The sequence below is a fragment of the Corylus avellana genome, chromosome 4 (assembly GCF_965113065.1).
Source record: "Corylus avellana chromosome 4, dhCorAvel1.hap1.2, whole genome shotgun sequence".
NCBI lineage: Eukaryota > Viridiplantae > Streptophyta > Magnoliopsida > Fagales > Betulaceae > Corylus > Corylus avellana.
This window is the reverse complement of record NC_142493.1, coordinates 17,755,387-17,769,310: the sequence shown is the minus strand read 5'-3', so window position 1 is coordinate 17,769,310 and position 13,924 is coordinate 17,755,387. Positions and strand designations below refer to the sequence as shown.

At 38.3% G+C, this 13,924-nt stretch overlaps 1 protein-coding gene across 1 annotated transcript in view; it reads right to left on the bottom strand.

Annotated features, from left to right (window-relative positions):
- The window catches only part of LOC132178151 (RNA-dependent RNA polymerase 1-like), an 11,617-nt gene extending 7,611 nt beyond the window's left edge, over window positions 1-4,006 (bottom strand). The window contains exons 1-2 of the mRNA XM_059590605.2: window positions 2,266-4,006; window positions 1,639-1,789 (exon numbers count right to left, since the gene is read on the bottom strand). Of these exons, the coding sequence (XP_059446588.2) occupies window positions 1,639-1,789; window positions 2,266-3,995 (1,881 nt within the window). The 5' untranslated portion in view covers window positions 3,996-4,006. The remainder of the gene's footprint in view (window positions 1-1,638; window positions 1,790-2,265) is intronic.
- Between the last annotated feature and the right edge of the window lie 9,918 nt (window positions 4,007-13,924).

Below are 13,924 nucleotides of genomic sequence, written 5' to 3'. Positions count from 1 at the left end.
CGTTACGCAATAATATTTTAATCACAATTAATTTCACTAAATAATTGTGACTGCATTCCAATAGATATTTTGATTAAACAATTAATCTGTTTGACTTACTTAATGTTGACTTATTATTTCTCTATGAAACCTTCCGTAGCAGAATTAAGGCTAAGGATACTACCACTTAATTCTCTACCTCTTTATCCTTGAGTCACTGACTTTATATTATTCTCATAATGTGCAAATGACATATATATTTTGGTATGCCAATCAAAATGCTTTGGTCAGAGTCTTGAGAATAATATCCATAAAATATATCTCAAGGGAAAATTGCTTATCTCTTTGCGTACTAACAAATTATTTGGATTCCCTCTTGGAAAATGCTTTTCCACAATGTTTCATGCGATTACCCAATGTATTGAGGTTTGTTCAACCAATGATAGGTCTCACTCTTGGATACATCTAACTAATCTATATAAAACATCTTAGTCCACAATTCCCTTTGAATTTAGAATCAAAGTCTAAAGTAGTCTATTAAGGAGTTATTGTCTTTTCTTAATAGACAATATCTTTATAAAATGACAACTCCTTGGTCCGTTCAGTGCCTTAAGGTTTCAGCACCTACACATCAATTCGAAGACCCCGCTTTGCTTGATCAAGGTAGATCACCAAGATTCAATGTGTAAACAGTCTTACTCAAAATGGAATTGCCCCAATTTCATTTACCGACTGCGAACTTTATATCTTTAAGGATACAAGGATTATGGACCAAGACCTTATGTGATAACTATGTTACTCACACTCATAGGACCTTTCACTTGCATGATGAACTATTGGTAATAGGCATGTAAAAGATGTTTTATATGTCATATGTTCAAAATAATTTAATTAGTGAATAAAACATATATTCATTACAAACATTAAATGTCATCATGGATCCAAAATCACTAGGATTCGGGGCATAATCCCCAATAGTAGGGTGGTTGATAAATCTTCATCACAACCATTTGTTTTGGATCCTCCAATTTCAGCAATCCAATTGCTTTTTGGAAAACTTTATCGTGACATAAAGGTGAAAACTGTTTTTGTGTTTTGAGTTGTTGTTTAAAAGCCTTTCAATGAATCCTACTTAACATATTCTTCTGTGCACATAAAGATGCATGCTTTAGGCTTATTTGTTCAATTTTTATTGAAGAATAAAAAAATCAAGATTTCTAAATTACTTGTCAAACGTTGTTTCTTTGTGCATAACTGTTTATGAGTATGGAATAGTTGCTCACATAAACTAAATGCATTTTTTGTTTAATAAGTAATATACCAATCTCATTGAAAGCGTTAAGCACCCCCCTAAGTACACATGAAGTATACAAAAGGACCACCTAACTAGAAAAAGAAAAGGAACAAGGAAATAGACTAAATGTATAATTGACTTTTAAAAAATGTAAAATCTAAGGTAAGAGAGGATAGATAACGATGTGTTCTCTCCTAAAGTGGTTTCAAAAAAATATGTAGATATTTGTTCAGGAAGAGCTCACATGCCTTACTTGTACATTGCAGTTTTATGGATACATTAATTATGGTGGCAAAAAGAAGATATAGCTTTCAAGGGAATCATGATACTGATGCTTTACAAATAAAAATGCGATTGAGTAGTACCTCTATTGTAACATCATGATCAACTAGCTTAGTTGGTGCTGCAGTGTAATCCATTGGATCGATGTGGTCAAGAGGAATAAGATCAGGGTCCCAACAGACAAAGTATATATCTCCATCCAAATCATTACCTGAACATTCGTTTGGATGAGGCCTGATACAATAATTATGCTAAGTTAGTCAACAGTGTATACCTTGAAAATGTTTCTATACAACTTTGTGGTGTGTTGCCAGGATAAGAGAACAAGTGAGACAACAAAAGCAACTATCTACTATGCAAGTACAATCTGAAATAAGTTAATATCATATCTACAAATTACGTAACATATATGTGTAAATAACAAACATAGCTTACACAATATTATACCAATAGAACATATAACAAATGTTTCAATGCGTTATAATAAGAGTACAAATAGACATATATATTACATATGTGTATGTCTGCAAGGTTAGGTATGCATAAATGTGTATATATAGATATGTAGGATATGCTGAATTTTATGCTGCTCTAGGATTGTGTGTAGACTCAATTCTTCTGTGTATGTTCGAGTCTTTGTAGGTGTGAGTGCACATATTAATAGGATTTCATGCTTTAGAAGTATCTATTATGGGATATCATAGTCTTACCTCATTCCCTTTTGCGGAAAAACAACACAATCCACCATGTGCTGCAAAGCTGGCACATCAACAGCCCTTAGAACACGCACATCTCCTGGATATAAACAGGGGTTTTTAGCAACAACTACCTTGCCTTCAAAAATAAAATTGTTTGGTTCTGAACTGCTAGCAGTAAACTTGAGTGAGGAATCGCTACCGAGCTGCCTACTAAAACGAGAAATTTGCACAAATACTTGACCATATTTCAATGTCCTGGTTTCGTCAAGACATCCCATCATAGATCTTCCATTTGGAACATATATCCTTGTTTTGTGCCGCAAGTCCATCAATGTAGATACACGTAATACTTGTAGCATCATTGAAAGAAATGGTTCTGCATCTGGCTTGTAACCACAAGTTAGCATTTCCTTTAAAATGTTCGATATCTCTCCTGGGAACATAAACTCCAATGCTTCATGTGCGATCAACGAATCTGTTAGTATAGCATTAAGTTGATCTATTGTCTCCTTTTGCTTCTTTTCAAAAACTTGATCACTAACCCCGAGGTTAGATAAAAGAATGATAATTTGGTGATTAAGGAAACAAGGTTGATACTTGCTCCATGTCAAAACATCCAGGGATGTGTTCTTTGAATTGTACTTACACATGCTGTTTCTTAATGACAACTTAATTGATGATGTTGGATCAATAGCAACAACACCTTTAAACCCACCATATCGAATCTGAAAGGCAGATGGAACATAACTTTTGCAGCCACATTTTGAAGCCACTTTGCGAGCCAATTCTACAGATATCTTCCCTATACCATCAGAGAAACAATATGTGATTCCAAGCCTTTTAGCTTCTACATCAGGAATCATCTCAATTTCATGCCTCTCAAGATGCATAGTTTCCCTGGAGGAGCTAAAAGATTGACCCAGTCTGGCACCATATTTTGCCACATTCCTTATTTCATGAAAATCACCCATCCACACTCTAATGCCTGCAGCAGTAAGACCAGTTCTTGAAGCAAACATCCAATGAGAATTTTCACGTAATTGACTGTTTGAATAGGCAAGAAACTCAAACCTCTTATCACCAATAACTATGCCATTTCTTAGAGTGGAAAGTATCCTCTCATAAATGCTAGTTTGCTTGTCCTCATTTGCGGCAGGAGATAAAACTGTTGAGTGCAGTTTATCCAAGTCCTCATCAACAAAAGAAACACGAAGAAAATTATCTATATCTTCAGGATACTTGCGTAAGACACGATTGGAGAGACTCACCTCTGGACCACGGAAATATACTTTAGATGGAGTTATTTGAATCCTGTGTACATATACCAACCCATCATCTAAAGATATAGCAGGAGGTGTTGGAAGTCGCCTATCTGTGGCGTATCTTTTATACTGCTCCTTAAGCCACCTTACAGGGTCATAGCAGCAGTCTTTTAAATGATACATTTTTTCCAAGGCGCTTTCTATATACTCAAGTTTTATTCTCTTAGGATCGACCAACCGACAAAAATTTATATCAATTGCTGGCCCAGGAAGACTCCCATTTTGAACTAAGGAGTTGATCTTGAACAATATTTTATATGGCAAGTTGAAGCCTCGGGGTGGATTCACAATGGGGACAAGACCTGAATTGCAAGAGAAGTTAGACCCTTTCTGAAGAACCAATTGGCTTTCATTTTCTTCATAATTGATAAAATCGCTAGGAAATTTTGAAGTCGCCCCTGATGTGGAAGCTCCAAGCATATAGCAGAAGATTGGCCAATACCACACAATGGAGTGAAATCAACTTCCCGAAGCCACTGATCACCATTAGCACAAGAGACACCTTTCTTATAAATCCTAGGAGCACAAAGTAACTGGCAATAAAATATTATTTTGTTAAGAAAAATGTAAAAATTTTCACTATCACATAAATCAGAGCAATTTCTACCTATTCTAAAGAAGATAAGACCATTTCCCAATAGCATTGAAAATCATTATTTCGAAGCAATGAAGTTGTAAAATGTTGACATGAGATCGTGAACAAGTAGAGATGTGATCATGTGAAAGCATAAATTTTTTTCAAGTATCTAATTAAATTGGTAAACCAACAAGCATTAAAAATGAATATATCTTGGGTGGAATTTAGAGAATGGATTAAATCTAAGTAAAGATTCTATATTATATAAACAAAAAGAAAAAGGTTTGTAGTCTCATCTAAATTCAAGTATTCAGCTGACTAGTACAATTTAACATCCACACGTCACAAACATAAAGAGCAAGTTCCAAGTAACAATCACCATAACTAAGAGAGAGACATCATTACCAACTTGATGCCTCTGTGCACCAGCAATATGTACTGAACAAATTCACAACTAGTAAGGCTACACTTTACACATGGAAACTCAAGCAATGACTACATCCTCAACAAGAAAAAAATCTCAATAAGGAAACACAAGCAATGAAGGCAAATCAAATCAACCAAACGACTAGTATTGTCAAAAAAGGAAAACCAAAATCAATCACAATAAATTCAGTAATTTCGTTTCCCTTTTTATGTCTCAAACAATTGTATAAATTAGCGTGAATGAATAAGATCGATGTGAAACATAACAAACCAAATACTTGATTCTAAATGGTATCAGAGCACTAAATAAACGACCCAAGTCATCATTTTCTCTCTCTCTCTCTCTCTCTCTCGCAACCGCTTGTTCTCCTTTGAAGCTTTTCGTCAAACACCTGAGCTACAACCAAATGGCTTCATCCTCCAACTCCACCTCCATTGAAACCACCCTCATCAATCCGAATCCAACCTCCACAACTCACAACATCCCCACAACCCCCCTCTCTAATTTTTCCCAAAGTTCAAAGCTCAACAAGAGCAATTTTTTGGTGTGGCGTGCTCAAATAGAAACCTTCGTTCGAAGTGCCAAAATATTCATATTTTAGCCCTTAAACTTATATTTGTTAATTCCTTAGTTTTGTTAGTTTGTGCTATTTTAGTTCTTTTATATGTTTTCCGTGTTTTTGTAGGCTTTTGGAAGAAAAGAAAGCATTTTTGGAAGTTTGGGGCTTAAAGAGCAAATTTGGGAAAAGCTAAAGGTTCTGATAGTGCAATTGATCGCATGGCACTTGCAATCGAGCGCACTACTAGAGAGCATCAAGAAACGAACGCAAGGCGTGCGCTCGTGCGCACAAGAAGCAACATCGATCGCATCTGCAATCGAGGACCAACACACACGATTGATCGCAGACTTGCAATTGATCGTAGACCTACGAATGAGCACACACGGGCTGCGATCGAACGAATCCGTGCATGAAGAGCAAGGCAGCAGCGCCCTATTCCGGAAAGTCGTCTTTTTCACCCATTCAAAACCCTAGGCAAACTAGAACGCAAAAGTTACGATTTTTAGGGTTTCTAGAGTGTTCCTAAGGCCTATAAATAGATCCTTAAGCCTATAGAATAGACACACAATTCCAAGGAGAAGAATTGGAGGCTCTTCAAGCTCAAGTTTCAGGTTTATTCTTTTCCTTTCTATTCTATTTTATGAAGATGTTTAACATCAAACTCATGTGTAACTAAACTCTTTAGTAGGGCTAGATTGAAGCCCTAATTATGTTTATTTAATATTTCAATATTGGCGCCTTTGTGATAATCATATTGAGATGCTTAACTTGATTAATTCCTGTTTTATTGAATTCCTTATATGTGTTTGCCTGATCAACATATGCATGTGGTATAGATTAATTAAGTAAATCAATTTGGATGATCGAGTATTGGGTTTAATAGAGTAACAAAAGAATTCCTCATGGGTTCTTGGGTTAATCAACATGGAAAATCAGAAGTATACACCCATGCCCTAAGTTCCTTGTGTTTGTCGATTTCCCTAGATTTATGCTTTCTTAAAGAACAACTTAGTATACACCCATGCTAAATCATTTAAGAAAGAAATATACACTCATGCCTAATTCGTTGCATAGGAAAATCTATAGCTTAAGGAGTATACACCCATGCCCTTAGGTTGGCAACATTAGGCATTCATAATAGGAAAATTATATATAAACTCTTTAGGTCAATGCACTTTTTTTAAAAACTCCCTACCGTCAATTTTTGTTAACTGCCGTTAGTCCACTCAAAACTCCCCGTTTTATCTGATTAAAATATTAATTTTTTATTAATTTAATTTAAAAAATTAAATCTTAAAAAAAAAAGAAAATTTGAAGGGTGGCCAGAGGTGGCACCCACCACCCCTAGCCACCCCCCCAACCCCTATGGGGTGGCCATAAGCCACCCCAGGGGTGAATTGCCCACCCCTGGGGTGGCTTGCTGCCACCCCCAGGTGGTTTGAGGCCACCCCAAACCATTCATGGGGTGGCTCGAGCCACCCCTTGGGTGGCTCATGGCCACCCCTTTCCACCCATGGGGTGGCCGCAAGCCACCTCATGGGTGGAGGGGTGGCCTGCAGGCCACCCCAAACCCCCAATGGGGTGGCCCGCGGCCACCCCAAGCCACCCAAGGGGTGGCTCGAGCCACCCCATGGGTGGTTTGGTGTGGCCCGCAGGCCACCCCAAACCACCTGGGGGTGGCTGCAACCCACTCCAGGGGTGGCCACACCATCCCTAGGGTGGCTTACGGCCACCCTATAGGGGTTGGGGGGGTGGCACCGCCACCCCTGGCCACCCTTCAATTTTTTTTTTTTAAGATTTAACTTTTTAAATTAAATTAATAAAAAATTAATATTTTAATGAGGTAAAACGGGGAGTTTTGAGTAGCACTAACGACTGTTAAAAATTTTTGACAGTAGGGAGTTTATTGTAGTTTCGATTGACCCAGGGAGTTAATTTCCGAAAAAAAACACCTAGGGAGTTTTTAATAAAACCGCGTTGACCAAAGAAGTTTATATGTAATTTCCCCTCATAATATGATTAAACCATTGGCATATTGTTATATTATTTGAGCATGATTAGTGGTGGATATCAAAGCCATACCTTTATCTTTATTAACTCAAAAATCAATCTTTGTTTTGTTTTAATTACGGAATTTATTTTAAGCATAATTTACGGTAATCCTCGTGGGAATGATCTCATACTTGCACCCTATACTACTATTTTGATCTTGTGCAGTTGCGACTTAAACGTACAATTATTTGCCTATTAATTTAGGTGGATATTTGCACAACAAGTTTATGACGCTGTTGCCGGGGATTGAGTCAAATTTTGTTTAGAATTATTTTCCCTTAGTTTAGTTATTTTAAAATTTAAATTTTAATTCTATTGTTTTGTTTTTATCAAAAATCTTTTTTTTTTTTTTTCCTGTTATGTTTCAGCTCTGCAGCATCTTGCATTCTGTTATTGCGATCGAGCGTAGACTGAGTGTGATTGAGCGCACTAACCTGTGATTGAGCGCAGTTCCAGAGGACATCCAAACAGCAGTACTGAAGCTGCTGTGATTGTAGAGGCAAATCTTCTTATGCAAGGTCGTCGATCTGAAGCCTCAACCATCCACTCGATCCAGAAATTGAACGGACTATTCGACAAAGGCCTAGAGAAAACTCTGACACCGAAGAAGAAGAAGAAGAAGTTTAGGAAACAATGGAAGATCTTTTAGAGAACCTGCCGCCAGCATGAAGGCCCATGAAACAGTCGTTCATCCCACAAAACCTCAACCAGCCATCATGCATCGCTTATCAACTGGAGGCGGAAGGCAATTACTATATATCCCTGCAAATACACAATGCTTTGACTCACTTAAAGGGCACAACTACTGAATCCACACTTGCACCTTAGGGAATTCTTTGATCTTTGCAAGCTTCAGCACATCCAGGGCCTAAATTCGGAGGGAATTAGGTTAGTCTTATTTCCTTTTGGGTTAAATACTAAATACCCCCCTGGGGTTTCATTACTTTATTTTTTCCTCCCTAGGGTTTGATTTTTATCACAGGAGGTCTCTATGGTTTTGATAATAGACTAAGTTAGTCCTCCGTTAGTTGATCATTAGTTGACTTAAGGGAATTCCACATGGACCAATCAAATGTTGACACGTGGCACCTACTTAATTTTTTTTTTAAATTAAAAAAAATGTATTTAATAAAAAAAAAAATTAGGGGTGGCCGAGCCACCCCCTTGGCCATTTGGGGGCGGCTCGGCCACCCCTTTGGCTCCAAAGGTGTGGCAGAGCCACCCCCAAATGGCCAAGGAGCCACCCCCAAATTTTTTTAATTTTAAAAAAATAAATAAATTTTTAAGTAGGTGCCACGTGTCAACATTTGATTGGTCTACATGGAATTCCATTAAGTCAATTAACAGTCAACTGACAGAGGACTAACTTGGTCTATTATCAAAACCACAGGGACCTCCTGTGATAAGAATCAAACCCTATGGGAGAAAAAATAAAGTAATGAAACCCCATGAGGGTATTTAGTATTTAACCCTTTCCTTTTTCCTTGAAAGATAATGCTAAGTTATGGTATTATTCCTTGCCTGTAGATTCCATTCATACTTGGGAAGAATTATCTAGTAAGTTCCTAGTGAAGTTTTTCCCAGCTCAAAAGACAAGGCAGCTTAGAAGGGAGCTTCAAACATTCCAACAATGAGATGGAGATCTTTTCTTTGAAGCATAGGACCACTTCAATGCGCTGCTTCTTAAGTGTCCACATTACAACATACCTCAAGATGATCAGGTACAAATTTTTTATGAAGTGTTAGATGACACTAACAAAGGAATTATTGATTCAGCTTGTGGAGGTACGCTTATGGAAAAGAGTAGTGAGGAAGCCATGGAGCTCTTCGAAAAACTGAGTGAACACTCCCAACAATTTTGTTCTAGAGGAAGGCAAGGAATAAAAAGTAAGGGCATGTATGAAGTGAACCTGAATGGAGGATCTCAAAATAAGATGGCTGCCATGGAAAGAAAGCTGGATATGATTGTCAAAGCCATGACTGCTCAGAACATCTCGCCTAGTCAACAAGCTGCACAACTCGAGGTATGTGCCAGATGTTCCCATTCTGATCACTCCACTGAGACTTGCCCTTTGTATCCAATTGCTGATCAAGAGCAAGCGAACTATGTGGGACAGAACAATTATCCTCCCAAGAACAATCCATTCTCCAACACCTACAATCCAGGGTGGCGCAACCACCCCAATTTCTTATGAAGTAACAATCAGAGTGTTCTGAACCCTCAAGGGCAGCAGAGGAGTCCCCAACAAGTAATCCAACTAGTTTAAGAGCCAAAGAAGAATGACTTGGAAAGTCTTGTACAACAATTTGTGATTGCGCAACAACAAACTAATGTAAAGACCGATCAAGCTAGTCAAATAACCGATCAAGCCATTCAAAGACTGGAAGTACAAATGGGGCAAATGGCTAAGGAGCTTAGTGAAAGAAAGCAGGGTGAATTTCCAGCCCAAACAATACCTAATCTAGGAGGTCACCAGCAATTGAAAGTTGTCACAATTCTTAGAAATGGCAAGGTCATAGGAATTGAAGAGACAGCACAAGCATCTCCAGATGAAGCCTCAACATCCAAGGTAAGTAAAATGGAGAAGGTGAATGCACCACCATTCCCTCAAAGGTTAGTAAAGCCAACGAAAGAAAAACAGCTTCTTGACATTTTTGAGACTTTGAGAATTGTAGAGATTAACATTCCTTTATTAGATGTAATTAAATAAATTCCCTCATATGCTAAATTTTTAAAGGATTGTTACACTCAAAAAAGGAAGTTTCAGGAGCATGAGACAGTGGCTTTAACAAAGGAGGTAAGTGCGGTGTTGTTAAGAAAACTACCACCAAAGCTAGAAGATCCAGGTAGTTTTACCATTCCTTGCAGGATAGGAGACCATCTTTTTGAAAGGGCACTATTGGGTCTAGGAGCAGGGGTTAATTTGCTGCCATACACTATATATGAGACAATGGGTTTGGGGGAGCTTCAACCAACTTAAATCACCTTGCAATTGTCTGACAGAAGCATCAAAAGACCAAGAGGTATACTTGAGGATGCTTGGTAAAGGTAGGTGAATTTATTTTACCTGCTGATTTCATTGTATCAGATATGGAAGAATTACCTATGCCATTGCCTTTGCCTATCATCTTAGGAAGACCCTTTATGAGAACTGATGATACAAAAATTTGTGTGAAAAAGGGTATTGTGAGTATGAAGGTGAATGGTGAGAAGAAATAATTTATAATATTTGATACATTGAAATTACCTCAAGATGATTTAGAATGCTTTAATGTTTGTATGATCCAAGGTGCTGTTGAGAAAATTTTCTAGGTCCAACATAGTGATCCATTGAAGGCCACCCTCACTTACAGTTTCACAAAGCAGGACATTAAGCTAGAGTTTGAAGATGTTACTGATGACATCATTGAAGTTGTGCACCTCCTTGAGGCCTCTCCACCATGTTCAAGTAAGTACATTCCTCCCTTGGAAACTCTTATGCCTACTAATATTACACTTGTCCCTCCTATTGTCCAGACACCAAAATTGGAATTGAAGCAATTGCCAGAGCATCTGACATATGCCTACTTGGGAGAGAACAAGACACTACTGGTCGTAGTTGCTGCAAACCTAAGTTTTGGGGAAGAAGAGAAGCTATTGAGAGTTCTTAGAGAGCATAAAACTGCTTTGGGATGGACCATTGCTGACGTCAAGGGTATACGTCCAGCAAAGTGCATGCATCAAATCTTCCTTGAAGACGAAGCAAAGCCAACCAGGGATGCACAAAGAAGACTCAACCCACATATGAAGGAGGTAGTCAAGGCGGAGGTATTGAAATTGTTGGATGTTGGCATTATCTTCCCCATCTCAGATAGTAAGTGGGTAAGTCCAGTTCAAGTCATTCCAAAGAAGAGTTGGATCACAGTGGAGAAGAATGAAGAAGATGAGCTGATACCTACAAGAATAACCACTGGTTGGAGGGTATGCGTCGACTACAGTAGGCTGAACAAGGTGACCAGAAAAGATCACTTCCCTCTACCCTTCATGGATGAGATGCTAGAGAGATTAGCTGGCCATAGATACTACTGCTTCTTGGATGGGTACAGTGGCTATAACTTGATTGCAATAGCACTAGAGGACCAAGAGAAGACCACTTTCACATGTCCATTTGGCACATTTGCTTACAAAAGGATGCCATATGGATTATGCAATGCACCGGCCACCTTTCAAAGATGCATGATGAGCATTTTCTCAGACATGGTGGAGAAATTTATTGAGGTATTTGTGGATGATTTTAGTGTTTTTGGTTCTAATATTGATGAATGCCTTAATCATCTGACCTCAAGAGGTGTGAAGAATGGAATTTAGTGCTCAATTAGGAAAAATGCCACTTCATGGTTCAACAAGGCATTGTGTTGGGTCATTCCATTTCTAGCAAGGGCATTGAGGTGGATAAGGCCAAGATTGACATCATCTCCAAACTCCCTCCTCCTATGACAGTGAAGGGTGTAAGAAGTTTTCTTGGACATGCCGGGTTCTATAGAAGGTTCATCAAGGATTTCTCCAAGATCTCTAGACCCCTCTGTGCATTGCTAGCCAAGGATGCCAAATTTGAATGGTCTGAAAAATGTATGAATGCTTTCAACACATTGAAAAAACTGCTCACATCTACACCAATAATGATGGCACTTGATTGGAACCTTGCATTTGAGCTCATGTATGATGCCAATGACTTTGGCTTGGGAGCTGTCTTTGGTCAAAGAATCAATAAGGTACCTTATGCTATTTATTATGCTTCTAGAACATTGAATAATGCTCAGCTAAATTATTCTACTACTGAGAAAGAATTATTTGTTGTCATATTTGCTTTGGAGAAATTTAGATCATACCTGATTGGTTCTAAGGTTATAGTATTCACTGACCATGCTGCTTTGAGCTATTTGTTTGCTAAGAAAGATGCAAAGCCTAGATTAATCAGATGGGTACTATTACTACAAGAATTGGACCTTGAGATCAGAGATAAGGAGGGCAGTAAGAATGTGGTGGTAGATCACCTATCCAGGCTACTTCATGAAAAAGAAGGAGATGAGCTTCCTTTGAAAGAAAGTTTTCCAGATGAGCAGTTATTTATAGTAGACACCAAACTTTCATGATATGCAGATATTGTTAATTGTATAACTGCCAAGGTTTTTCCTCCAGGTATGTCTAGTCAAGAAAGGAAGAGGTTGATGTCTATATCTAGACATTACCATTGGGATGACCCCTATCTGTTCAAATTTTGCCCTGATCAAATCATCAGAATGTGTGTCTCAGAGGAGTAGCACATGAGCATATTGCAGCATTGCCACCAGTTTGCTTGTGGAGGATGCTTTGGGGCAAAGAGAACAGCTCTTAAGGTATTACAATCTGGGTTTTATTGGCCTAATGTGTTTAAATATGCCCTTTTTTTTGCAGCTCTTGTGATAGATGCCAGAGGATAGGTAACATCTCATCCAGAAATCAGATGCCATTGCAAAACATTCAAGTGGTAGAGCTCTTTAGTGTATGGGGTATTGACTTCATGGGTCCATTTCCTAACTCATATGGTTATTTATATATTCTTGTGGGTGTGGATTATGTGCCCAAATGGGTCGAGGCTGTCCCCTCATAGACTAATGATCACAAAGTGGTTGTGAAGTTTTTGCATGAAAACATGTTTGCTAGGTTTGGGACGCCAAGGGCAATAATCAGAGATGGAGGTAGCCATTTCAACAATAATGCCTTTGCTTATTTAATAAAGAAGTATGGGATCACACATAAGGTTGTCACTCCATACTATCCTCAAACCAATGGTCAAAAGCATCCTAGAAAGGATAGTGAATCCCAGCAAGAAGGATTGGTCTTTGCACTTGAATGATGCACTATGGGCTTATAGGACTGAATACAAGATGCCTATTGGCATGTCCCCATATCGGTTGGTCTTTGGAAAGCCTGTCATCTACCAGTGGAGTTGGAGTACAGAGCATATTGGGCCATCAAGAAGTTCAACTTTGACATGAAACAAGCTGGTGAAAAGAGAAAGATGCAACTAAATGAACTTGAGGAATTAAGGCATAATGCATATGAGAACGCCAAGCTCTACAAGGAAAGAACCAAGGCGTATCATGATAAGCAACTGGTCAGGAAGGAGTTTCATATGGGATAGAAGGCGTTGATCTATAATTCAAGGTTAAGACTCTTCCCTAGTAAGTTTAAGTCTAGATGGTTTGGCCCTTGTGTTGTTACCAAAGTTTTTCCTCATGGAGCTTTGGAGGTTCATAGTCCAGAAAAAATCAAACATTCAAGGTGAATGGACATAGAGTAAAGCCATATCTTGAAGTGAAATTGGTACCAAGAGATGAAGATTTGGCACTCCAGTCTATCCAATATGCAAAACAGTAGTACTGAAGCAGAACCACAGTCTGGCTGAAGACGTTAAACTTAACGCTCATGGGAGGCACCCCACATCATATCCTTTTTATTTTAATATTGTTTTTCATTTTTTTTTTTTTTTTAAGTTTTTGTTTTCCATTGTTATGTTAATAGTTTGTTTTGCAGGGACAAGTGTACTTCAATTAAAGTTTGGGGGGTATGCTATGAGCTATGTTATTCCAGACAGTTCATCCATCTCCCGGGTAAGATATTTCAATGTTATACACACATTAGGGACAATGTGTAATTTAAGTTTGGAGGTATGGGAGACACTTTACACAAACTTTGTCCCTTATTTTAGGAA